Source organism: Rattus norvegicus, chromosome 11 (genome assembly GCF_036323735.1).
Source record: "Rattus norvegicus strain BN/NHsdMcwi chromosome 11, GRCr8, whole genome shotgun sequence".
NCBI classification, from domain to species: Eukaryota; Metazoa; Chordata; class Mammalia; order Rodentia; family Muridae; genus Rattus; species Rattus norvegicus.
In genome coordinates this window covers 68907273-68934722 of record NC_086029.1, presented here as the reverse complement: position 1 = coordinate 68934722, position 27450 = coordinate 68907273, and the positions used below count along the sequence as shown (strand labels likewise).

At 41.8% G+C, this 27450-nt stretch overlaps 2 protein-coding genes across 6 annotated transcripts in view; both read right to left on the bottom strand.

Moving 5' to 3' along the window:
- Cd200 (Cd200 molecule) overlaps window positions 1–18523 on the bottom strand; it is a 27371-nt gene extending 8848 nt beyond the window's left edge. Inside the window, exons 1-5 of one of the 4 annotated variants that reach the window (XM_006248325.5) lie at window positions 18226–18482; window positions 9825–9906; window positions 5855–6181; window positions 3592–3864; window positions 1286–1429 (exon numbers count right to left, since the gene is read on the bottom strand). In XM_006248325.5, the coding sequence (XP_006248387.2) occupies window positions 1287–1429; window positions 3592–3864; window positions 5855–6181; window positions 9825–9906; window positions 18226–18333 (933 nt within the window). In that variant the 5' untranslated portion in view covers window positions 18334–18482 and the 3' untranslated portion in view covers window position 1286. Of the gene's footprint in view, window positions 1–1285; window positions 1430–3591; window positions 3865–5854; window positions 6182–9824; window positions 9907–18225 lie in introns of those variants that run through there. The other 3 variants (NM_031518.3, XM_017597873.2, XM_017597875.2) reach the window with 3 other exon arrangements.
- Window positions 11080–27450, bottom strand: part of Cd200l1 (CD200 molecule like 1) — a 66997-nt gene continuing 50626 nt past the window's right edge. For both annotated transcript variants that reach the window (XM_039088891.2, XM_001065185.7), the window contains one exon: window positions 11080–27450. In XM_039088891.2, the coding sequence (XP_038944819.1) occupies window positions 27327–27450 (124 nt within the window). In that variant the 3' untranslated portion in view covers window positions 11080–27326.

Here is a 27450-nt window from a genome sequence, read left to right as displayed (position 1 = left end):
AAATGTTTGGATAAGATAGAATCAGAGAGATTTCTGCCCTTGATATTGTGGGGGAGGGCTTGATGTTCTATGGCTTCTGTTTATATACCATTCGATATTGTTGCAGAACAAGGGGAACAGACATTTGCGGCTCATTGCTCATTTTGCAAATTCATATGAAGTAATCTGGTGTTTAAGATTTAGGCAAGATAAGGTGATCAAAAACGTTGTGAGGACACACACACAACAACAACAACAACAGCAGCAACAACAACAGCAACAGCCCAGGAACCATAAAGCGAAAAGGGAAATGAGGTAGAATTTGAGATTAGATTTTTAAATAAAAATCTAAAATATTACTTTAAGACCAACTGTTTTTTTTTTCTTCCCTGACCCTGAAGTTCAGTTATCTAAGATAGAAGGAACTCTCACATTACCCTTTCTTAACCCTAGGAAATTCCCATTTCAAAGAAAAAAAATCCCAGCTTTGTGCTTAATAAGTCAAGCACAGGCTTGAGAAAGCAAAGAAATGCGTTTGTTTCCTGAGATATAGCTCATGTCTCTTGTTTTGGTGGCAATCTTATATGATGTTTTACAATATCTAAGACTTGGCTGGTGTTCATAAGGTACTGCAAGAAGAAGTGAATTTGGAAAATATCTTACTCATGCTAGTTGCATCTGTTCACTCAATAAATGAACATTTATGGAGCTATATATATATAATTATTGGAATATATGTTATATATGGCAATATGTATATGATACTGTGGCCAATGTTGGTGGTGGAGGATGAAGAGAAACTCACAGCCTGGAAAGGCATGAAGAATACTATGAGGTAACAAGAACATGTGTGAATCACTTGTATGTGGAGAGTGTTTGAGGAATCATGGGAGTGCAGCATAGGAAGTGCTCTTTATGAGATGGTATTGGACAATTTCACAGTCTCTTAACTGGTCAGATGGCTGTGGCTTGATGTAAAAGAAGAAAAGATTGGCCTTATTAGCATGTGAAGAGGTCCTGTGTGGGTGCAGGATTTTTTTTATCTGGTTTCACAATATTTTACTATTATCCAATCACTATACTCCTATTTTCTTTCTAAGAGTTCTTACTCTTCACTTATGAAATAGCCTTTAAAACATCCCAAAAAATGGAAATCCAAAATGTCCACTTGCAAGAAAGCGAGCTTGTAGCTTTTCTTAAACAGCATTGGCATTCATGTATTTATAAAAAATAAATCTAACAATGCTGCCCCCTTATTTATATACTCAAACAAACCACAAGTTATTATAAAGAAAAGAATATTTACCTTATTTCATTCTTTGCATCCCCTGTGATGACTCACCCCGCTCCTGATTTCGGTGCCGTTTCCAGTATAATAAGATGGAGATCAAGACCAGAAGAATTACCAGAGAAACAATGCTCAGCAGCAGTGGGACTGAAAACCAAAATCCTGTACAGAGGGGGAGAGAGAGAAAGGGGAGTCAGAAGAGGAGTCTGCTAAGTAAAAGGTGAAAAAGCAAAAAGTAAGTTTTTATGACTCCTGAGAGCTCTTCTAAAATTATCCTGAAGTGCATACATAGTTACAACTTACAGTCATGACCTCATAGGGTTTGTGAAACCATTAGATGTTAGTAACAGCCACCATATTTCATGCAGTTACATATAATAAAAAGATTTTTTGAATGCCACTTAATCCTGAAAACATTCAAGGAGTTAAAGACTTAAAATTGAAACCACTCCTAACTCAGAAAACCAATTGAACTCAATATCAGGGTAGAACATTTAAAAGTTGAGGCTTAGTCAAATCTTTGTGCCTTCAAACCTCATGTTCTTTAAAATTAAATACACTGGAAATTAGGAAGGGGGAAAAATTCACGAATCCCATGATGTAGACCACTGGAAACAATTCATTCATTGTTCTACCGCGTCTCTTCCAATCTATGTTTTCATTACTAAATCTCTTCCCAGGTGTGCTCAGTGGAGCTCAGCTAAACACTGGCTCTTTGGTGTAGAGAACGCAAAGGGAGAGGAAACTTCTAGAACCTTCTCTGTAGCAGGCTTTTCACAACTGAACTGAAAGCCTTAGGGTTGCCTCATTCCCATGGTTTCTACAGGTGCATATGGGGTTTTTGCGTCATCAGTAAATATTCACAGAATAAATAAATGCTGTGCAAGCAATAGAAAACACTGTATGTCATGTAAGTCAAATTCAGGATTCCTGGAAAAGAGCTTATTTACCTTTTCAAGTTCTCATTTTTCAAGGACGTTTGCTCTTGGCCTTGGCTGATCCCGAGACTCCCTGGGTGAAAGTCCAAATGCACCACACAAGGCTTTTTGACTAACATTTACCTAAACACCCAATTTCTAACTAACATTGAGGTTTTAAGGGGCTCATCCAGACACGTGTGTAGGAGCTACTCCTAGGAGGCCACTGCACAAGAAGGTAACATGGACAACTCTTCCAGGTTTTATTTATTGAAAAATACTCGCACAGGGCTGCCGTCATTTCAGGTGCTCATCACTGGGGGCTACTCCCAGGACTACTGTTTCAAAATGAGAGAGAAAGCCATGCTTGAAACCAAGTTCTCTATAGTCACCCACACGCCATTCTCAAACTTGTATCCATGAGTCCCAGAGAGAGTCATTTGGAAGGAATCATGTGAGAAGCTAGAAAAACAAATGGTAATGCCGTTTTTCTTAAAAGAGTGGTGAGCCTTCAGATGGGGATTTTCTCAGTGATGATCATCTAAAGATTCATCACAGATGTCAATGGGGTCTTCTAGGAAACCTTCCTCATCCCCAGACTGAGCTAAGGCCCACCTCCTTCCCCTTAGGTACTTTCATGGTCTACTGTGGCTATTGGACATACAGTTTTGTGATTGCCTAGACAATATTTCCCTGTTGATGAATTTCAACCATGGGTATGTAAGCAATATGTTTCCCATGAACACTTTGTGGCAATTTTACTTTCTAGAGCATGAGTTGGCTGTTGTGTAGCTCAAAAATATGAAAAAGAAATCCCAGAAAGACACAATCCATAAATTTTAGCTCATGTGCTATTGGGAGTGAATGGATAACATCTGATGTCACCTCATCCTACCTCACCAAGGATGTGAATTGTCTGGTGTAAGGACTCTGTGTGTGCTATCTTTCTTCTAACCATGGAGTAGCTGCCTTGACTTTTATATTGACTGGATTTTGTACCTCATTCTTATATTCAATGATTTTTTGCATAAAGGAATTCTAAATACAAATGTTAAAGTAGATTTCTGTGATTGTATTTTCTTAATTTCTTACCATATGTAATTAGAGAGCTGAGTTAACTACAGATAGCAGTGTGTGTGTGCGTGTGTGTGTGTGTGTGTGTGTGTGTGTAACACAGGGTTCAATACTCTCTGCAGCTTCATGCATCTACTGGAGGTCTTAGAATGTCATCTCTGTGGATAGGAAGACTGCAGCAAAACTTGTATTTGCTCCCTTAAGCTCTTCCTGCTCTTGCCCCATGTTCTAACTATGGCCTCTGCTAAGCAGTTGAGAGTCTCTGAAGAACATTGTTATCTTCCCAGTACATAAACAGACATACCACAGTCTCCCTTGCCCAGACTCTCTTACCTTTGTCCAGACTCTGCTTGTAGTCAATCACATTCCCCAAGTATAAAACCTGGCAGATCACTTCCTTTCCAACCTGAGTTTTGGGGTCTTTGACCCGGAGGATGCTGGTGACAGATGTAGTCCCATTTGAATGGGAGTGACTCTCAGTACTATTCTCAATTCCTGACCCAGTGCCCTTCCAGGAGATGGCAGGGGCTGGGCGGGCAGTTGCAGAGCACGTGATGTTTAGGTGGTCTTCAAAATAGTTGTAGTGAAGGTGTACTATGGGCTGTACTGCGACAAAAGAAAAAAAAACACATGGCCTGCCATCAGTTAAGCAGCTCGAATGAGTTCTGCATTTTCTAACAGGAATGAGGGGGAAATCCTCATAGAAAGACAATGGGAGATAGACAGATAAAATGACACTCCTTCCCAATCTCTGCCAGTGAGTTCAAACCTTGCATGAGAAATGTCATATCTGTACTTTGTCTCTAGCATAACTGGCTGATTAGATAGAAACATGAAGATAAGATATGAAATGATATTTTTCTCCTCCATATAGTGTAATCCTAATTATTCTGTATCTTTTGTGTGAGTAATCTTTTGTTATGTGTTTCTATGTATACCCTTTACCTATCAGAAGCAACAGGTAGGGCGCAGTTCCCAGAGCCTGGTATTTAGAGAAAAATCCATTAAAAAAAAGCTGAATAAGACAGAGAGTCTCGCTCCCCCTCCCCAAATTGCCTAGTTTGAAAACCTACTCAAAATGCAAGCTAGGAACTCAGAATCCATAACTAAGGAAATCAGAGAGTGACTATTGGAAGGGCCTCAGGGATAACCTGACAAAGCTGGAAAAATATGTTTAGAAGAAAAGGATCTAATTTCAACACTAGTTGCAGCCTGTTCTCTTTGTAAAGGCCTCCCCAGCTAACAACTTTATTTCTGTTGGAATGTCAGCCTTCTTTCTGCCAACCAGTACAAATCAACCCTTCGGTAGCTGGCTTTGCAACCTATGAGTTAATTAGAAGCCAGTGATAAGTGAAAGCTTGTTTGTGCCTGTAGGTTCAAGAGCTGGGTAGATGTCAGGAGCTGGGGGAGTGGAGCTGTAAGATGAGTGCTCAAATTCCAAGACTCAGGGTGCCAGGAGAGGTAAAAGTAAGGAAAAATGAGCATGGCGTATGCAATTAGACGGTGTATCATAGTCTATGGGGATATCAGAGAATGACTTAGATGCACATTGTATGGTTTGATAGAAAGCAAAAGGTTTCCCATTTGGGAAATAGAGGAAGAATGAGCAGGAGAGGAAAGAATTAGGGAAAAATTGAAGAACTTATAAAATATGAAGTGAGAAGCAGTAAAGAAGGAAAGGAAGACAAGAGGGTGGGAGGAGGGGGGGAAAGGAAGAAAGAGAGTAAGAGAAACAGACAGAGAAGTGGAAATTGGGAGGGAAGCCTGACATGGCATTGAGAAGGTCCATCACTGACAGAGGAAGTAGAAGATTCTGGCATCCATCTGATTTCCCACATCATTGTACCTTGTAGTAAATCTCTCCTTTCCTATGGCCAATTCTCTTAGCAAGCTGAAAGCCTTGCTTCATTATTTGTAATGTCTTCGCTAGGTTTGTCTTCTCCCTCCTAAAACCACATCACATTGGATGTTACAAAGTCTTCCTTAGTCCCACTTCTTATGCTTCATGGCAGCCATGTTTTAGTAAAGAGGAAATACTCTCATCCCAGCCCTAAGCCTATGGGATGTTTAAAGAATGCCTTATACACTGTTACAGTCCCAGTGGTGTCAGTTCATTATGAAAAGCATCTGCTGGCTGTACCCTTAGAAATCTTAGAAACTGCTTCCTTGAGCTAAAACAAGAAAGACATCCTATTGGCTACAGGCTACATTACTCTGCCTCGGCTGCTGGTTTCCAAAGTTGTAAAGGGCTCTAGAGATAACGTATTGCACATTTGCTATCTAAAAGCCGAGTTAGTGAATCGATGAATTCACTGTCGTGGAGAATGTGGCACCCTCATCATTGCCTTCAATTTTGGTGATGGCAAGATCCTAGAGAGAAAATAGTTTCAACCAAAACACTTAGTGCAGTGACGTCAGCTCTCCAAATTCTGCAGGGATAGTGACAGCAGTCACGAAAGGCTAAGAGCCTTCTAGTGAACCCATCCAAGTTTATAAATCAAAAAAAAAAAAAATCCAGGCACCATAACCACATACCCAGTGCTCCTGGAAATTATATTTCTGAAAGAAGAGAGAATGTATTCTCAAAGATTCTCACCATAGAGAGTAAGGCAAGCTGTCCCAGAGACCTTCCCAGATCCAAACATGTTGAAGAGACACATGTAGCAACCCTCATCATCCAGGGTTGTGTTCCAGAAGGTGATGCTTGTGTTCAAGAGTCCCAGCTCAGTGATGTTTATCCTGTCTCTGTAGGTGGGCTGAATGACAACCCCATGGGCTTTGCTGTAAGTGACCATGTTTTCTGGGCCTACGGCTTTCTTTTTCTGCCATGTCACAATCAAGGGTTCCTGGGTTGTTTTTAGAGAACAGCGTAAGGATGCAGTTGTGTGCAGCAGCTTTCTTTCATCCTGGGTCACCACTTCCACTGTGGAGCCAAAAAGAACATTTCTATTATAGAACCTTATCACACACAGACACACACACACACACACACACACACACAGACAGACACACACACACACACAGACACACACACACAGACACACACACACACAGACACACACAGAGACACACACACAGACACACACACAGACACACACACAGAGACACACACACACACAGACACACACACAGACACACACACAGACACACACACAGACACACACACAGACACACACACAGACACACACACACAGACACACACACAGACACACACACACAGACACACACACAGACACACACACAGACACACACACAGAGACACACACACAGACACACACAGACACACACACAGACACACACAGAGACACACACAGACACACACACAGACACACACACACAGACACACACACACAGACACACACACAGACACACACACACACTCCTCGTAATCAATAGATGTGTGCTGAAACTCAAATATAGAAAAGAATAAAAAAAAAGGCAAAGAAGAAAACAACATTTATGTACGTGCTTAAGTGCTAGCAGAGAAATATGTATATGTCCGTTTGACTTTGAAGAGCAGAGGCAGAGGACAATAACAAGACCATGCTCAGTAACCAGAAAGTGTGAAGAATCTCTGTGAGCTGGAGAGGAAGTAGAGTGACTGAGTGTGAAAACTGCCCGATGGAACAGGTCCATTAAGTGAGTTCATGCTTAGTGATATGTGAGCCAACAGTAAAGAACTGTTCACCAGGGTGAACAGCTTAAGCAAAAGTGATGGAGGTGCTACACACACACACACACACACACACACACACACTCACATACACACACTCACATACACACACTCACATACACACACACTCACACACTCACACACATACACACACTCACACTCACACACACTCACACACACATACACACACTCACACACACACTCAAACACACTCACATACACCACACTCACACTCACACACACTCACATACACACACACTCACATACACATACACTCACACACACTCACATACACACACTCACACACTCACATACACACACTCACATACACACACAGTCACACACACAGTCACACACACACACTCACATACACACACTCACACACACACTCACACACACACTCACACAGACTGACACACACACATACACACACACACACACACCCATGTGCGTGCACAATATCACAGAGGGCTCTGGAAAATGAGAGTGATAAACAGGATGATGTTCTGGGAGACTTGATCTAGCCAGCATGATCAAAAGAGTTTGACAACCAACTGTCATTCTACTCTATTTTTATTAGATATTATTGCAAGGACTTCATCTCTGCAGTATGGGCCACTTATACTCTGACAGGTGACTTAATGTATTAGCATCTGTGTAATAGGAAATAACCAATAGCAAAGGACCAACCCTTTGAGAAAAGGGACACAAAGAAAGTGATAAATGCTATATCCAAGAACTAACAACAAATGAATCTGGGCGTCATACATCAAGAAGCACTTTGGAATGAAGATGGGTGAGTAAAAAAAAAAGACATATTTAAATGGAAGAATTAGAGATCTGGAAAACAGGAAATACAAAATCTCAACACATGTTCACCTTAGTAGAATGGCTGCCACAGAATGAAGAATTTGTAGGCCAGAAGGGCCAGGTTTTGGCATTCCCCAAGAATGTAATACACAGGGGTGTGTATAGGCAAAGAATTAAAGAAAAACCCAAGAAATATGCTTACACATTCTAACACCAGTCCAGCAGCATTTTTCACATGGAAAAACAAAAGGATAAGGACCAGGGAGCAGTCCAATGTGAGACAACATATTAACCATGAAACCTCATGTACCTGGCAACCTCGCCCTGAGACACACAAAGCAAACACTGCTGAACTACAATAGCAATTTATAAATCCACAGTGATAATATGAGAGTTTTCTGTATGTCTCTCAGAACCAATTCCATAATTTTAAACCATTAAGGCAAAAATTTAAATACGATAATATAGAACATTTAAAAATATGCTTATAGGTGTTTTTATATTTAATTTGAATACACTAGATTTACACAGCCATTATATGTTTATATATATACATATATACGAATATGTATTACTCAGATATGTACACCACTGAGTCATAAAATGTATAATGTTTTCAAAAAATAAAATAGTTCCCCAAACTGAACTTGAAATTGGTCTTAAAAATTTACTCTTTCTGAACACTCTTCACAATACAATAAGACCAAAAATTCCCCAAGTTCCCTTCTATACTCTAATTATAGCTGAACTCATAACAAGATTCATAAATTACCAGAACCAAATGGTCACCAGAACATAATACACTCAGTGTCTATAAAGCTTGGTGATGCATTTCTCTGATGGAAAGATTCAACGTAACTACGTTCACTGGGAACCAGAGACTGAACATGAATGGATGCCTACGTCCAAATCTCCCCGTCCACACACCAAACAATAGCCAGGAACTAAACCATAAAATGATGGACAACATATAGATGAACTAAAATGTGTTCATTAAGGGTAACCAAGCAGACAAAATACTAACAAGTGGAAGCAGGAAATAAAGTCTGCACAAACTTTCCCCGGAGTATCAGAGACTAAAGAGGGCATAGCAGCCAGTCTACCTCGGACCACCATTTAATGGTCATTTAGTGACGGAACTCCTTGAAGGCAAGGACAAGTATAGAAAGCAGGATCTCGCTGATGATGTTAGGGTTTCCTGAGAACCTTTGACAGCTTGCAGAATGTGTTTGAAAAAAAATGTTGCTTTTAGAGTGTACAATGGAAAGGCGATTGAAACTAGTATTGGGCATGTGGTAAGCTATGCTTGACTGGAGAGGATATCCCACAGTGGGAAAGTTACCAATTCTTGTTTGGTGCTTGTTTGGAATCCTTTTCAATTCTGCTAGTTGGTCAGTAAATCCTGTCATGGACATAGTGTGTGAGGGCTCTGGGTGGGGGCAAAGCCTGCCAGTCCTTCATCGTCAGCATCCTTCTCAGAGACTAATGATGACATCACACCACAGTGATTAGAAAAGAACCAACAGAAAGGGAGCAGCAAGCTCCTTCAAAATGACAAGAAAAAATAGAAAATTCAGACATGGTGAAATGGGCAGAATTGCTATACAGGAGACAATGTAAACTTATGTACCTCTGAGTGACAGTGTTTTTTGTTTTTTTGTTGTTTTTTTTTTTTTCTACCTTTTACTTTTTTGTAAGAAGCAGATGAACTCTGTTTTAAGGATGGCCTTCCAAGTATTCCCAGGTCTTTAAAATTAAGTCCAGGGAATTATTTTTCAAATATATCCCCCTCCCCCAGTTCTCTGGGGGGGGGCAAAAATCTGGCATTTTATTTTACTAGGGAGGGGATGTTTTTTCTTAAATCTAGTTTATCTACGGGAATCGCTTCAGAGTGCCAAATTGTTCTGCTACTCTGAAACCAAAAGCATGGAAATCCGGGAAGAACCGCTCCCACTGTTCCAAGGCTGATAGCATGCCCAAGTAGTTCATGCAGATGAATGGACTAGCCTAATAGGCATAGGAGTGGCCGAGCTTCGCCCCAGAGGCTCTCCCGATGAAGAGGTGAAGAACTGAGGGTCTTTACCTTGAGCTGTGCTCAGCGCTACTGCTGCTATGGCCCAGAGCAGGCTGTAGGTGGACAGATGGCAGAAAGGTCTCCTGAATACCTGAAGACAGAAAGCAAATGACAGAAAGAGAGGTTGCGTTTGGACAGAGCCGGGGAGAAGTCCTTATGATACCCATGCTAGGAAATGCAGGAGTCAAGCGTTTACCCGCCAGAGTTTTGTGGAAACAGAAGCCAAGGCTATACATAGAAGAAATCACAGAGTGCTCGGGATGTGAGGAGGGGAAAGCTACTGTGTGGTTCTTTCATAGCCCTGGCCATGTGAGCCTTGCTTTTAAAGCCACCATTGTCTTGTGGAGAGCAAAGTCTTGGATACGTAGGCTCCCTGAGTCAAACTGCCTTACGTTAATAGAGAAAAATACAGAAAGTATAAATGTCAGACAGCTTACCCTTCTAAATAATCAGCTACTGTTAATATCAAGGACAAAGCTCAAAAGGAAAACATTTCTCAGAAATGTTACTGCCCTGAGCTTCGCTGAGGCCGGTTCTTGAAAATGCAGTTTCAAAAAAAAAAAAAAAATTGAAGCCAGCACTAATATTAACTTTGTTTATTCCTTCAGTGCTTTACTTTTCTTTAACTGGTCAGGAACTGGTCAGAGGTGCCCTGATAGATGTCCTGGTACTATTTAAGAAAATATTATTCTGGGCATTGCCTTGCAATAAACTGAGGAGACAGAGTGTTCTGATCAGCTACCCTTTATGCTTGCCTCAGAACTGTTTCACTGGGCCTAAAGTGTACTTTCTCAGATGTATATGTTTGTAGCTAACTTTGTGTGGGGGTGTGGGGGTGTGTGTGTGGTGTGGGGGGTTGTGTGTCTGTGTGTGTCTGTTTGTCTGTGTGTGTGTCTGTGTGTGTCTCTGTGTATGTGTGTCTGTGTGTGTAACTCTCTTTCTCTCTGTGTGTGTGTCTCTGTATCTGTGTGTGTGTGTGTGTGTGTGTGTGTGTGTGTGTGTGTGTGTGCATCTACGCATGCATGTGATGTGCATGGGAGTCAAGAACTATGCTTTATGTGTGAAGGTCAGGGTGTGTCAGGAACCAGGCTGATGGAATTCGGTTCTCTCCTTTCACCTTCATGTGAGTTTCAGGGACTGAACTTGGGTCACCAGACTTGTGCAGCAGGGGCCTCAAGACACTGAGCCATCTCAGTAGCCATAATTCTATATTTTTTTTATACTACTGCTAACTTTCTCTGTAATTTTCATGAACTGAATTTCATTTTTATTTCACCTTGCCATTCCAACTGGGGCTAGAAACTTCCTTTCAGTCAAAGTAGTACCTTCTGTCCATTCAGCTTCCAAGCACCCCAACACTCTATGAAGCTCCCCAGTTCTGGCATTACATCTGCAATCCAGGAAGGTATGGAGGCTTACGGCACACCAAGGCACAGCATGGGGCTGCTCTGGTCTTTTATTACAACCATTTTTCTACCTTGTGTTTGCTAAGATAGCTGTGTTTCTCTCAGTCACTAAGACCATGCTTCATATAATTATTACTTCACAGGCCAACTGCAGCTCTCTTGTAAACTACTCCAGGTTCTCCTTGAACTGAGCAAAGGAAATTCATTATCTAAGTGCCTGTGGCAGTCTGCTATAGTTCATTCTGTCTTCTTTGGGACTCAAGACCTATATACAGGTTCTATGTTTGATTCTCAGTTGCAAGGGGGTAGGATACAATATTCCTTCTTTTATACAAGTTGGTGCCTGGCTTTGGCTGTAGACACCAGTCAGCCTTTTCCTTCTCTTGGACTGGAATACCCTTATCTCCCTAGGGTCAGAAAAGCTGGTTCTTCCACCACTCTGGAGCTTGTCAACAATTCTTTCTGGAATGAACTTTTCCCTCCTCTTTCAGCGTGTGGGGTTTTAAAGCTTGAGTATCTAGGCTAATATTATCACAAAACTTTGTTTTCGGAAACTTCTCTGACTTTCAGTGATAATGTTCTTCACCTAGGGTAGTAGATACATGACTATCTGGTCTGAAAGACCAGGGGACAAGAATAAATGACGGGAATAGATACATACATGATAAATGTATCAAAACATTTATTTCAACTTTAGTTTGCTTTTGGTGACTAAGCTACTAATAGTCACAAGACTAACATATATTGAACACATAATGTACCTGGCGCTGTCATTAACACTTGAGATCAACTACTTCACCCAACACTTCAGGAAGCTACGAAGAAGGTGCTGTTCATATCAACGCTTGCACAATGTAGAATGTGAAGGAGAGATTTTAAGTAGCTTTCTTCAGGTAGCATAGACAGGAAGTAGTAGAGACAAGACTCAAACCCAAGCACTGGCTCCAAACTTCATACAATCATAACCACACCGACAAACTGTCTGACCCTGTGCATAAAACACTGTTGGATTTTTATTGGTTATTTTATTTATTTACCTTTCAAACGTTATCCTCGTTTCTGGTTTCCTCTCTACAAACCCTTTACCTCATCCCCCCTCACCCCTGCTTTTATGAGGGTGCTCCCCCACCCACCCACTCACTCCCACCTCACCACCCTAGCATTCCCCTGTGCTGGGGTATCGAGACTTCACAAGACCAAGGGTCTCCCCTCCCACTGATGCTAGATAAGTCCATCCTCTGCTACATAGACAGCTGGAACCATGGATCCCTCCATGTGTATTCTTTGGTTGGTGGTTTAGTCCCTGGGAGCTCTGGGGAGTCTGGTTGATTGATATTGTTCTTCTAATGGGGCTGCAAATCCCTTCAGCTCCTCCAGTCCTTCCCTTAACTCCTCCACTGGGATCCCTTTGATCAGTCTAGTGGTTGTCTTCGAGCATCCGCCTCTGTATTGGTCAAGCACTGGCAAAGCCTCCTAGGGGACAACTATAGCACTGTTGGTTTTTAAAATTAGTTACGAATGTAAAAATATTTTTTGTACCTTTCTATCTCAAAAAAATGTGATCGTGAGGATTATCAAGCTTTTGCTGATTTGTCAGGATCGCATTTAATAAGTTTCTAGGCCCGAGCAATCTGACAGGCATTATGAAATTGGCTAAAAGTTCCCACCAGATGCTCCATGAAGTCCTAGAGGCCCATCCCCTGGAGCTCAGCACCCACGTGGGTGCTTGCAGGCCTTATACCTCTGTGTTTCCTCCTTGCACACCAAGCTCTTCCTGGCCAACCTTTCAGACCCTTCAAACTGCCGAGTTTTCTAGTACTCTGGTTCCTTTGCCTCTTCCTTCCACACCAATTGAAAGGAAAAATGGAACAGCATGGGTTAACAACTTTATCAATGACAGGAAATTCATCATCACTTTACTGTGTGAAGTGTTTCTTTTGGACGTTTTTCCCCCCTAGACGAGAAAGTCTCACTGGCTGCCAGACTCTTCTCCTTCCCAGATATTTACTTAGTCACTTTACACAAGAAATTCTCCCATGTGAAGTCCTTGCTCTAGTACCCTGGTCTCAGCACTTGTCATTGGGACTTTTGTACTATTTTTAATTATTTTCATAGCAAACTACTTGTACAGAAGAGGAAGTTGCATTGTAAAACCTCCAAGCAGATCTACCTGAGCCTCGGGCAATGCTTCTTTTCTTTCCTCATCTATTGAGTTTATCTGTGCTAAGCACTCTGACCGGTGCTTTGGAGACCTTGAGAGATAAAGTAGAGACCCCCTACTCTACTAACCCATTTTACATATTGGAAAATACTTACATGTTATTAAAGTAATCTTCCTTAAATTCATTGTTGCATGGGTTGGCACTTTCTTTTTTCATTTAAATATTTTTGAGATTATAATAAGTATACTTCCCCTTTTCTTTGTTCTCTTTCAATAATATATTACAAGTTGTATGTAATATATTATATTATACACATATAATACATGTATATATACATACTGTGTATTTATGTATATGTAATATATGTATATATATAAATATATATATATATGCAACAACAATTAAAGAGTCCAAGGATTTGAAAGTCAGCAAAGGAAAGAGGAAAGATTTATATATACATATATATGTGTATATATAACACACAGAGAAATTTATATATGTATAATGTGCATATGTACATATTAACATTATATATGTATTTTATATATGAATATATATACAATATGTATAATATTATTCCCCTTTCCCTTGCTGTCTTTCAAATTCTTAGACTCTTTATCTTGTTGTTGTATATACATGCTCAGTACATGTTTAGTTGTTAGTTGTTTGCATATATTTTCAGGGCTGAAAATATATAGTTAGTTGTTTGCATATATTTTCAGGGCTGACCATTTTCTATTGGATAATCAAGTGCATGTTCTTCCATTGGGAAGGTTATTTCTCTTGGTCTCAGCATTCCTTAGCTTCCTGTAATTCTTTGCCTAGATCATGAGGGGGAGGCCTCATGATCTTTCTCCCAAAAACTCTCTATAGCTTCGTAGTAGAGGAGCTTACCTTCCCTGCTTTGAAGTGCACACATCATTCTCTGCCTTGGTAGTTTACTGTGATGCACCCCCCTGTGTGCATTGCCCTCACTGACTTAGGTGTGCATTTTCATAGGCTTTCCCTCTAAAGTACTTTTCTTGTTTGTGTCAGTTTGAAGCTCATGCTTCAGAGTAGAACTTCCTCCTTAAGGGTCTAATGGGCCTTAATTCTTTGCAGACCATCTTCCCATGTTTATGTCTTGACTGAGCTTACTAGTCTGCTTTTGGCCATAACTTCTTCCAAAACACAGTCCACCATATGCCTTCAAACCTAGACTCTGACTCCAATATATTAACCACCTGCCTAGCATTTCCCTTCCCCCTTCCCAAGACTGCCCTTCTTTCTCTTCTTCCTTGTGAATGGGGAAAATATAACACTACAGTGTGGTTTGCCACACTCCCAGAAAATACCACTCTCAGAGAGCACTGGGTTCCTGGAGTTAGGGCAAAGGCAATGTATATAGAATCAGTGTTATTTCACTTTTCCCCCTTTTCTTGGCTCACAAGAATGTCAATATTCACCAAATCAAATTGCTCTGATCTACTGATATAACAAATCTGTGTGGACACCCTATTCTAAACGTGTATGTTATCAACCTCTACATAGAGACAGCCTCTGCTACCTTGATAAATTGAAGATTATTTCTAAATCATTGAACCATATCCATTTAAATTGCCTTGGTTTGGGGGTTTGGCAAGAGATGGTTGTCAAAGGATGGTTTGCCATCTGAGGGACTCTTGTCATTCTCAAGGTGTGCCTGAATGAAGCCCTGTTTTTGCCAGACCTCTCAGATACAGTGACCTCTAGAGATTATTTTCCACAACATCTCTAAAGTGAGTCAATCTCATTGCCCTAAATTCTCGTTGTCTTCTGATTTCTGTTTTCCTATGGTCTTAGGGTTAGATAGTAGAGAAATTGAATAGAGTCTTTAAAAAAATGAAGAGTCTGGTTGGGGTAGGATGAAGTAGAATAGCATGTAGTCTAGGGTGGTCTTGGCATTTGATATGTAGCCAAGGATAGCCTTGAACTCCTAGTCCTCCTGTTTCTGTTTCCCGAGTTGGAATTGCTGGTGTGTTCTACCACACCCAGCGCTGGAAAACAGTGTTTGAAGATCTGGAAGTAATTTTGATGTGGTACAAGAATTCCTCTACCCAGTGAGAGCACTTCAATTTTAATATCCTTTTCTTTCCCACTGTATGGAATTTTTGCTTTGGTTTGTGTATGCCACGACTTAAAACTTAGTGGAGGGAATGTTACCGGGAGAAGTGACACACCAGTTCATTAATCTCATTATGTAAACTTGAGTTTTCCTAAACAGTGACTTTATAAATAGGGCAAAAACTTAACTGGAAAAGTCCATACTCATCTTCTGTTGGGTTTAGGTAGCACAAGAAGGAGAGTCGTCCTAGCCATGGTCTGCAATTTGAAGTCATACAAAATGAACAGTGGAACAAAGTGTGGGTGCCTCTGTTGAGGCCAACTGTACCCTGTAGGTGTAGGCAGTCAGAGAGAAGACCTGGCTTTGCCCACACTCACTGAAATTCTGGGTCACAAACATAGAACCCCCATTATAGTCCTTGTCCTGGTATTCTTTGTGATCTTTCATCACCCTGATAGAGGTGATGTTTTGTCCTGTGGACATCTCCAATGCCACCCCAGACCTGAGTGCTTTTCTGTTTTCACACCCCAGTTTTTCAGACTTTCTGGAGAACCACAAAGTTGGGTGCTCTGGTATCCACCCACATGGCATAGTTGGGTTTTCCTTACAAACTTAAGGCTACAGAAAAATTAAAAATTCTATCATCTGAGCGATCCTTGGTACAAATTGTTGTTTACACAGATGATGGATGTTTGGCTGGGGGTGAGGACTCAAGTACGCCATGCCTACCTTGAGACTTCTCTTGACTTCATTGATCTAAGGGTCACAACAAAGTCACTACCCTTTAGGAAGTTAAGTGACAAGCTCCCTAAAATGATGCATGCAACCTTTGCTCTCCCTCTCCTTTTCCTGTACATCCACACCACCTTATAAAAGGGCTTTAGCTCTGAAGTACCCTGGGGACTTCGGGAATTTTTTCTCCATATTGTTCAGCCTGTTCTCCATTCTTTCTATCATGTAAGGTAGCTGGAACGATCTAGCTAAATGTATCCTCTGGTTCTGCAGCAAAGGATCAATCTATTTTACTTATCTCCATTTAGCAGATTGTGGCATGCTAATTCCACACCATTATTTTTAACCATTATGCCTTTCTTTCACAATGAAGCCTAGACCCTAGCAGTAATAAGAAAATAAGAAAGCTGTAATAAGAAAATGCAGGAATACCTGGCTTTTGTTGTGAAAAATAACAGTGTTGTAGGACAAGAGGAAAAGCAGATGCATGCGTAAGACTGAGAAGTGGGTCCTGGGGATGGTGAAAAACAAAAACCACAGAGATTGGGGACCAGGGAGTCAAAGGAGAGGCTTCACTATTAAGATTTCACGTTTATTTATATTCTTCTCTGGTCCATGCCGGACAGTGGTAGGCTTCCTGTTTCTCAGAAAGATGATGTGGGATTGCCGGGTGGTAACCAGGGCACACGCCAGTCTAAAGTGAATCCTAAATGTACTAGGTAAGACACATTATTAACCTCTCTGGAGCCTGGGGGAAGACGTCAGTACTAGTCTCAGGGTTAAATGAAACATAGGTGGGAAATTGGAAAATCATAATGCTTTAATATCTAAAACTTCCAAGTACTGGCAGTCGTCTTGTAAAAAAATTCCACACCTGCCATCATGCGACGGTTACAGTCGCCAAGAGGGAACCGTATAATCATGGCATTATCTGTGTATGTAAGACCTACATGAGAAATGAATGGATTCCCTGCTTAGTCCAGAGTCCCGCTCCCAAGAGATCTTATTGTGCATATGCAAATATTCAAAAATCTAAAATGGCATTTTCGAGTGGTAAAGATCCTAGGAGCTCGTCTGCAAAGCAGCAAGTCAATGCTGCAGCGAGATCCCAGGTGTGGTGACAATTCCTCAGTTAAAGCACTGAATGTAGTGCCTTGAATTTAACAGATGCTAAAAGATTAACCAATCAAGAATTTACCAGAGAGTCCAGTCATGAAGCCAAAAAAAAAAAAAAAAAATCCTACTATAATTTTTATCAAGAAGGTGGATGCTCATTAGCTCCTGGGGCTTAGCTGGCAACTACACACAGGCTGGGTGCACAGCTCTCATTCTCCTATTCTTTCTAGGTGTGATTTTGTATCTTCATTGCAGCCACAGGAACTTAGAAGAAAAAAAAAGATGAACCTCTCTCCCCGATAATTTGTAAAACATTGGAAAGCAATCCCTTGTAGAACATTAAAAGCATCTAGCTGGCAGAGCAGCGTTCCTCTTTGTTAAGAAAGGTAACGCAATAATGGGTCTGTGGTCTTTGCCAGCCCCGTGAAAAGCAGTACCTGAGGGGTTTAATTGCATTTAGATTCTCACCCAATTCTACCAATCCCCTGTGTATAAAGAATAGGGATTATGACCACCCCTCTTTTAAAAAAAATTCTGCCTCATAAACGCTACTGAAGACTCAAGATGTCGGCCTCTCTAAATATCTTGGTTTTTAACAAGACCACTGAGCTGGAGCTGACAGTCCTTTTGGAAGCTTGCTCGCCCCAGCACTACTAGATGCTTGATGGCTTCCTAGGCAAGGACCAGAGATGCAGCAAGAGAGAGAGAGAAAGCAAGATTACTAGGCTACACCCCTGCTGCAGGTAGAAGACCAACACAGGGGACGTGAGGCTCCATGGAGCTCTGGCCATGTTTTCGCCATGGAATAGCAGCAATGTGCAAAGCCGCCTACCCCAGGGACACGCGTTCCTGGGCTTTTTCCCGGCCCCAGCCCAGCCCGTGACTCCTTACAGAGCCCTAATCCCCGATACCCGGTTCTCCAACGAACAGCCTCTTGGCTTCCCTCGCTGGCTCCGCTCCGCGGCTCCAGATCGCCCCATTCCGCCCTCTTTCGCATCTCCACTCACCGGACTGCCCATCCTTGCTCTGGGCCGCAGTAAGACACCAGCGTCTCCGGGTCTGAGCTCTTCCACTGTGGAGGGTATCTCCGCAACACCTGTCACAGGGACACGACCATTCAGCCCCCTCTACCGCACACGCACACGCAGTCGCTACAGCTCCTAGTGTGGATGAGGCGAGCGCGGACCACGCCCTCTCTTCTCCGACCTTCCCCCTCCAAGTTCCCCCTCCCCGTTCCTCAGAGAACTCAGGTTCTCGCCTCTGCTTGTTATGTTAGAGTAATATAGCAAAAACGTAAAAGAATCACTCTATATATTTTTTAAGATTTACTTATCTTATTTTATGTGTATGAATGTTTTGTCTGCATTCTCATCACTGGGTGCCAGAAGGCAGTAGAGGGCGACACAATTGAAGTGGACAATAAATTGATTCGGAAACCTGGTTCATCCTGTGGTCTTGTACAGAGAGCAGAACAATGATCTGGAAAAAGGTAAGGGGGTAAGGGGATTCATACAGACACCCTAGAAAAAAATGAAAAACTTTATTTTACAATTTGGTATATTAAAGGCCAGTGTGTGTGTGCGTGCGTGAGTGCGTGTGTGCGCGCGCGCGCGCGTGTGTGTGTGTGTGTGTGTACGTGCGTGAATGCATGCATGTATGTGTGTGCGCGCGCGCACGTGTGAGTGACTATAGTTACCAGGTATGAGACCTTATCTAGAGCTTTAGAGGTCCTAAGGGCTCAGAGCTACCTGTAAACACACTTCCTGAAAATCCAAAGGCGCTTTCCTTCTGGCTATTGGACTGCCCTGCAGTGTTCCTTAAAACAGATTAAGAACCAAGGGATAGATTAAATGAATCACAGGAAGCCCTGGAACTGAAGCTTCGCCTTGCTGAAAGCTTTACAGGAACACTTAACTATATTGGTTACATTTTTCTAGCTGGGCTAAAGCAGCATGACTAAGAGCAGCAGCAGCAGCATATGGAAAAAGATTTATTGGGCTTACGGCTGCAAGAGGAGTGAGCGTCCCTAAGTGACCAGAAGGCACAGCAGCCAGAGAGATCACATCTTCAACCACAAGTACAAAGCAGAGAGAACACTGGGAGGAAAGCACTCTCCATACTCAAAGCCTGGCCCCAGTTACCTACTCCTTCCATCAAGGCCACACTTCCAAAAGATTCTGAAACATTCTTCAAACAATGCCATCAATTGGGGACCAAGAGTTTAAATACCTGGCTTATGGAAGACTTTTCTGATCACAAAATTGAGATGGGTCTAGAAAGGTTTCTTATAGGTGCTAGAACCATCTACCCATTTCCCCTCCCCTCACCCACCCAGGTCCCTCCATTCCTCTGCCCCCATGATTGTTTTCTTCTCCATCCCAAATGAAGTGTCCTCATTTGGGCCCTCCTGCTTGCTAACCTTCTTGAGTTCTATGGATTGTATCCTGAGGATTCTGTACCTTTTTGCCTAATACCCATTTATTAGTAAGTACATACCATGCACGTCCCTTTGGGTCTGAGTTACCTCATTCAGGATGATATTTTCTAGTTCCATCCATTTGCCTGCAAAACTCATGATGCCCTTGCTCTTAATAGCTGAGTAGTATTCCATTGTGTAGAGGAACCACGTTTTCTGTATCCTTTCTTCTTTTGTGGGACATTTGGGTTGTTTCCAGCTTCTGGCTATCACAAATAAGGTTGCCATGAACATAGTGGAGTATTTGCCCCTGTGGCATGGTGGGGTATCTTTTGACTATATGCCCAAGAGTGGTACATTTATTTCCTGATAGATTTATTTCCAATTTTCTGAGGAACCTCCAGATTGATATCCAGAGTGGTTGTACCAGCTCGCAATCCCACCAAAAATGGGCAGCTGATCAAGACAGACACAGATACTTACATCCAACCAATGGTCTGAAGTCAGGGACCTCTGTGGTTGAGTTAGGGAAAGACTGGAAGTTGAGGAAGAGGGGGATCCCATAGGAAGACCAGCAGTCTCAACTAACCTGGACACCCCCAGATCTCTCAAGACACTGAGCCTCTCACCAACCAGGAAGCATACATTAGCTGGTGGCCTCTGACACATATACAGTAGAGAACTGCTGGCTCTTGACTCAGTGAGTGAAGAGACTTGAGGTCCTAGGGAGTGGGGAGGCCTGGCAGGTCCGTGTGGGGACTGGGAGGGGGAGATCCTCTCAGAGACGGGGGGGGGGGGGGGGGGGGGATGGGATGAGGAACTCTCAGAGGCCGGATCTGGAGGGGGATAGTGGCTGGACTGTAAAAAAAAAAAAAAAAAAGATTAAAGATAATTTAAAATAGGGGTTGGGGATTTAGCTCAGCGGAAGAGCGCTTGCCTAGCGAGCACAAGGCCCTGGGTTCGGTCCCCAGCTCCGAAAAAAAGAAAAAAGAAAAAAAAGAAAAAAAAGAAATAAAGCTCTTTCTGATAGAGCCATCCAGTGACAGGAACTCTACCCAACTGACCGTAGAAAAATGAAGAAAAATTTTTGTCTTCCAGCGTGTGCTGACATCCCATAGCACGTCAGACCCGCTGCTTCATGCTGGAGGCAATGATAGTTTATACATTCAACTGCAAGTCCAAGAAGTACACTGCTCAGGTCTTGCTCATTGAGACACGGTCACTTACATGTTATGACCACTAGGTGGCGCATAAAGCACAAGTTTTATAATGGGTGGAGACACCCTGTGTCTGCTGGTAAAAAATGTTAAGTGAATGACAGAAAGCTACCATCCACAGACCCGGGTAGGTGAAGGGGAGGTCTATAAAAGTGGGGCTACAGGAGGAAGCATGGATTTTTTCCTGGGAAGAGAAAATAATAGATTCTGTGTGTGGATTGGAGGTGGGCGGGGATGGGAAGGGGAGGGATCATATTTCGGGGGATGGAACGAAAAACAGAAGAAAGACAGAATTAGGGAGGATTTGGGAGGTAGTACGGAAATCCAGTGCAGTGGAAACTTCTTGTATTCTATGAGGGTGGCCCTAGTGAGAACTCCTAATGTTAGAGGATATAAAGTTTGAACTGGCCATCTTTTGTAGCCAGGAAAGGCTTCTAGCAGTGGACTGGGTTATATCCAGTTAAGTTTTTAGTTGAGGACATACAGTGGAGATCCCTAAACAATGCTAGGACTGAAGGTCACCCTCTAAAACCTCACAGTGGAATCCATTGCTGAGGACAACTTTCTTTCAGCTCACTGAAGATAGAGAGGGTAGAGCTAAGGTTTGGAGCCTGCACCTCCACATTCTAGTCTCTTTGCTGCTGCGAGAGGGTACTCTACAGACCATGGAGAGGCAAACCCAGACACCAAACCAGCCTCTAAATCCTCTACCTCCAATATGTCCTGCCTACAAGATGTTAGTAGAAAACAGGAGGGAGTGACCAACCAATGTTTAGTTTAACCCAAGGCCCACCCTGTAAGAGGCAGCCAGTGCCTATACTGCCTGGATGGCCAATACCCAGATATTGGATAGCCCAGAGTCCTAGGGTAGAACATTACACAGCTGGTGAAAGAAAGGAAGAAAAAAGAAAATAAGAAAGAAAGGAAGAAAGAAAGAAGAGAATGGAAGGAAGGAAGGAAGGAAGGAAGGAAGGAAGGAAGGAAAAAAAGATTCGTAATGACATTTTGCTTTACTAAAAGACAGGTACATTGTCTAGCTGTCATCAGAGAGGCAGCCACAGATAAGCTCTGGTGCCAGACATTTTGTGGAGAGAGTCTAAACCGGAGGTCTTCCTCAGTCTATTTCTTATTGAACTCAGGACCACCTGCCACAAAAGGCTAGGCCCACCCACATCAATTACTACTTAAGTTCCATTCCCAGGAAACCACATGGTGTCTCACAACCATCTCTAATGGGATCTGATGCCCTGTCCTGGTGTGCCCTCTTCTGGTTAGTTGACATAAAACTAGCAAGCACAGTTAACCCCTTGTCAGCCTAACCCACAAGTTTATCATTGTTACACCACGACCTTTTTTTTTTTTTCTTATTCATCCAAGATCTCACATTAAATACCCAAATAGCTTTAAGAGTCTCATGGGTTGTACAAATTCAAGCATGTTAATATTCAGCCTCTTTAAGAAAATCAAAGTATCTTTTAAATGCAATCTCTCAGTTACATGTTCCTAAAAATTAAAAAATAAAAAAAAAATCAACGAAGTACTTTCTTACTTCAAGAGGGAAGACCCAGGGCGCAGCCAGAATCTGAACTAAGCACAACTAAATTTCAACAATATAAATAACTCAACATCCAACATCTACAATTTACTCATGATATCCTGAGGCCTTGCTCTGGCTCTGCTCTCTTCAGCATACATAGCTTGTATTCTAGCCTCCCTGTTGGCTCCTCTCCTCTGCTGTTGCTAGTCTTGGTGGTCATCTCGTGTTTCTTGTATCTCCAAAATTCTAGGGTCTGCTGCTCCAGTCAGGCTGTACCTTCACCAATATCCTCTCCTAGATTCTCTTCATGGTGACAAAGCTAACATCCATTTCTCTGCATGACCCATTCAATTCTGCACCTTCAAAGTCCTCTCCTGACCTCTTCTGGTGCCAAACCTCAGCTGCTCTCCATGATCCCCTCATGCCTTCAAAACCTGGGTGACTCACTCCTACACTACCAAATTCAGTTGGTACCATCAGCTATAACCTTAGCCATCACTGGAACACAACTTCTGTGTGCTGACTCAAGTAAAACCCTTCCCAGAAGATTTGTCCTCAGTGATACTGATTTCTCTTAATCACCACTACTCCCTCAGCTCCAGCAAACCAGCATCGACCACGCCAGCAAATCAAAGATTTCACTTTGGTAGTTCTGATATCACATGAATCACAGATTCTTCAGCCCCCAGCTAACCCGAAACAGAATCTTACTTTTATTTTATTTTATTTATTTTATTCAGTCACTTTACATTCAGATATCAGCCCACCTTTTCTCCCAGTCTCCACCCCCATTTGAAGCTCTTCCCCAATCCGTTCTCTTCTGAGAAGGGAAACCCCCCTGGGTATCTCCCCTCAACCCTAGCACATCAGTTACTGTATGACTGGGTGCAGTGTTTCTCACTGAGGCCAGACAAAACTGCCCAGTTGGGGGAATGGGAGTCACAGGCAGGCAACAGATTTAGGAGCAGCCGCCATTCCAGTTGTGTACCCCCAACATTCTTATCTTCCATGAGCCTACAGGACAACTCACCAAGCATTAGATGAACACTCAGTGGCTTTTATTTGCACAGAGTTCCAATCCTCCCCCAAACAACATGCTTAGATTTGTTACAGAAATACCCTACAACCCTGGCATCAACTGGCTTTAGTTAGGGTTCTGTTTCTTCAATGAAACACTATGACAAAAGCAAGTTGGGGAAGAAGTGTTTATTTGGCTTGTACTTGGATTACTGTTCATCATCAAAGGAAGTCAGGAAAGGAACTCAACAGGGGAGGAACATGGAGACAGGAACTGATAAGGCAACACTGAGGAGTATTCATTATTGGTTTGCCATCTATGGCATGCCCAGCTTGCTTTCTTATAGAACCCACGAGCACCAGCTTAGGGATGGCACCACCCAAAATGGCCTGGGCCCTCCCACATCAATCACTAACAAAGAAATAACCTATAGACTTACCTGCAGCCCAATTTTATTGAGGCATTTTCTCAACTGAGGCTCTCTCCCTCTCCAGTGACTCTAGCTTCTGTCAAGTTGACACAAAACTAGCCAGTTTGACTCTATAAAGATTAAGGAGAATTCTTATTTGTCTCCGTATTTTCTCCTATGAGTATTTTGTTCCCCCTTCGGAGACAAAATGTGGAGCAGAGACTGAAGGAAAGGCCATGCAGAGACTGCCCACCTGGGGATTTATCCCATAGAGAGAGTCACCAAACCCAGACACTATTGTAGATGCCAAGAAGTGCATGCTGACAGGAGTGTGATAGAGTTGTTTCCTGAGAGACTTCACTAGAGTCTGACAAATACAGAGGCAGATGGTTGCAGCCAACCATTGAACTAAGATTGGGATCCCCAATGGAGGAGTTAGAGAAAGGACTGAAGGAGCTGAAAGGGTTTGCAATCACATAGGAAGAACAAGAATATCAACCAACCAGACACCCCAGAGTTCCCAGGGACTAAAACACCAACCAAAGAGTACACATGGAACAATCAATGGCTCCAGCTGCTTATGGCCTTGTCAGGCATCAATGGAAGAAGAGGTCCTTGGTCCTGTGAAGACTCCATGCCTCAGTGTAGGGGAATTCCAGGGTGGGGAGGCAGGAGGGAATGGATGGGAGGATGGAGGAACACCCTCATAGAAGCAAGGGGAAGGGGTATGAGGGTTTCTGGAGGGGAAAGCAGGAAAGGGGATAACATTTGAAATGTAAATAAAGAAAATATTCAATAAAAGAAATTTTTAAAAAAGCATTCCAAATACAAACTATATTACAATACTTAGGAATTTTCCTCAACACTGACAGCCACCAAGATTTCACTCTAAGCAAGGTATCGTTCATGACAGAAAACAAATGAGAAGAACTAGGCCGTTAGTTCATGGAAACTTACACAACTCACATGCAAAGAAAACAGCTTTCCTAAAGAATAGAGACTTGAAGAAATGTATATCAAAGACGAGGTGAGAGAAATTACACTAAAATTGTTATCGGCCTTCCCAAAGGTCTCAACAATGAAAAACAGTCACAAAACATCAGATAATGAAATCAAAGAAGATACACACTGAATAGACATCCTGTACTCAAAGACTAGGAAATTCAAATCATCAAGAATTTCTGTTCTACTCACAGTGATCCAAAAAGTCCATATGATTTCAGTGCAGTTCTACACAGAACTAACAAAAGAACCCTGAAAATCTCCTGACTTCAAAATAGTTATGGTTTCATGCGCTCGGCCCAGGGAGTGGCACTATTAGAAGGTATGACCCTGATGGAGTAGGTGTGTCACTGTGGGTGTGGGTTGTAAGACCCTCACCCTAGCTGCCAGGAAGTGAGTCTTCCACTAGTAGCCCTCAGATGAAGATGTAGAACTCTCAGCTCCTTCGGCACCGTGCCTGCCTGGATGTTTCCATGTTCCCACCTTGATGATAATTGACTGAACCTCTGAACCTGTAAGCCGGTCCCAATTAAATCTTGTCTTTTTAAGACTTGCCTTGGTCATAGTGTCTGTTCACAGCAGTAAAACCCTAACTAAGACAAAAATATACCATGAAGCTGCTTGGAGTCAAAAGGCATGGTATTTGCCAAACATAGACACATAGAAGAAAAGAACAGAATAGAGAATTTGTGATAAACCCACACATCTTCTAATTTTCAATAAAGGTGCTAAGAACACACACACACACAAACACACACACACACACACACACACATTTACTAGGAAAAGACAGTGTTGTTGGCGAATAATGTTGGGGAGATTGGATAACCCACATGCAAGGGGATGGAATCTAGAACTGTTTCTCACAGAAATTGCAAAAATCAAATGCAGCTAGAGGGAAGGTTCAGATATTGGATTTGAAAACTTACATATCATATTACATTATACAGGTTTCAAATACATATCAAATATAAATATCAAATTCTATAAATACAGAATTGTCAGTATTAAATATAAATATCGAATTCCATAAATATAGAGTATAAAACTACTAGAAATAATCTTGGGGAAAATACTCAGGAAAGAGCAATCGATAAGGCCATTTCAGACAAGATTCCCAAAAGCTCAGGCAGCAAAATCAAAACAGACAAATGGATCACATGATACTAAAACCCTTCCAGTCAACAAGGGAAACAGCTGCCAATAACACAAAAGACCATCTTCTGAGAAGAAGAAAAGATTTGCAAAGTCCACATCTGTCAAGGCTTTGATATTTAAAGACAAATAAGGAACTTAAGAGTTCAATAAAAATTACTTGATTTTATGGGTAATAAACTTAAATAGGCATATCTCAAAAAAAGCATACAAAAGGGCATTTAATGGGACCTGAAGAAATGCTTTCATTAGTCATCGTGGAAATGAAAATCAAAACCACCAAAAGGTAGCAGCTTACCCCATAATATTTATTATTTAAGACACTGAAGGAAACTGATGTATGGATTTGGAGAAGGGAATCTTCACATACTGTAAGTGAATATAAATGAATATGGCCATTACTGAAAAAAACCCATGAAGAATTCTTAAGTTAAAGATAAAACTACTATATAATCAGACCATCCCATTATTAGCTATATCTCTAAGAGGAAAAGAAATGGTGTGTTGAAAATGTTGAGAAGACATCTGAGCTTCCATAGCTTTTGTAGCGTATTCACAGCAGAGGAAGACTAAAGCAGAAACCTGTCCAGCACTGAGGAGGAGAGTAAGAAAGCATGATACACACAGCTGTATGAAAAGTACTTGGCCATAAAGGGAAATTCTGGCATTTGCAACAATGTGGTTAAAACTTGGGGTTCATCCATGTCAATCAAAAGAATCCAGGTACTTAAAGACAATTACTACATGGTCTGATCAAGAAAAGGAATACAAAGTTCATGTCATAGAGTTGAGAGTAGAATGATGTTGATTGGTGACTGGGTAAGTAGAGGGTAGGAGGGATGAGGAAAGGGTGATCAAAACTAAGTTAAAGTTAGACAGAAGTGAGACGTTTTGTGCTTCTGCACAGTAGGGTAATTATAGATAATGACTGTGTACTGTATATTTTTAAAACCTTACAGGAAAGATTTGAAAAGTTTTAGGCACAAAGAAATGATAAATGTCTTGAGTAAACAGATATGCTTAGCCTGCTATCAAAATGTACATGATACTCCAGAAATATCTATAATTATTATGTATCAGTTAAATCAAATTTTAATTTCAAAATGTAAAGACATTAACATAAATAAAACCTCACTTGGAACAAATACTCCACTTACTTCTAACATGATAATTGCTGCTAGCGAATGCATGTTCAAATTTTTGAAACTTCTTAAATTTAAAGATGTAGTGACAGAAAAAAGAAATCATATACAACCAATTATGTCTCTGTCTGGCGACGGTGTCTCATTAAGTTGTCAGTCTCTGTTGATGGTGGTGTAGGTACCAGTGTTGACAGTGGGTTAGGTGTCTGTGTTGATGATGGCTCAGGTGTGTTCTCTGAC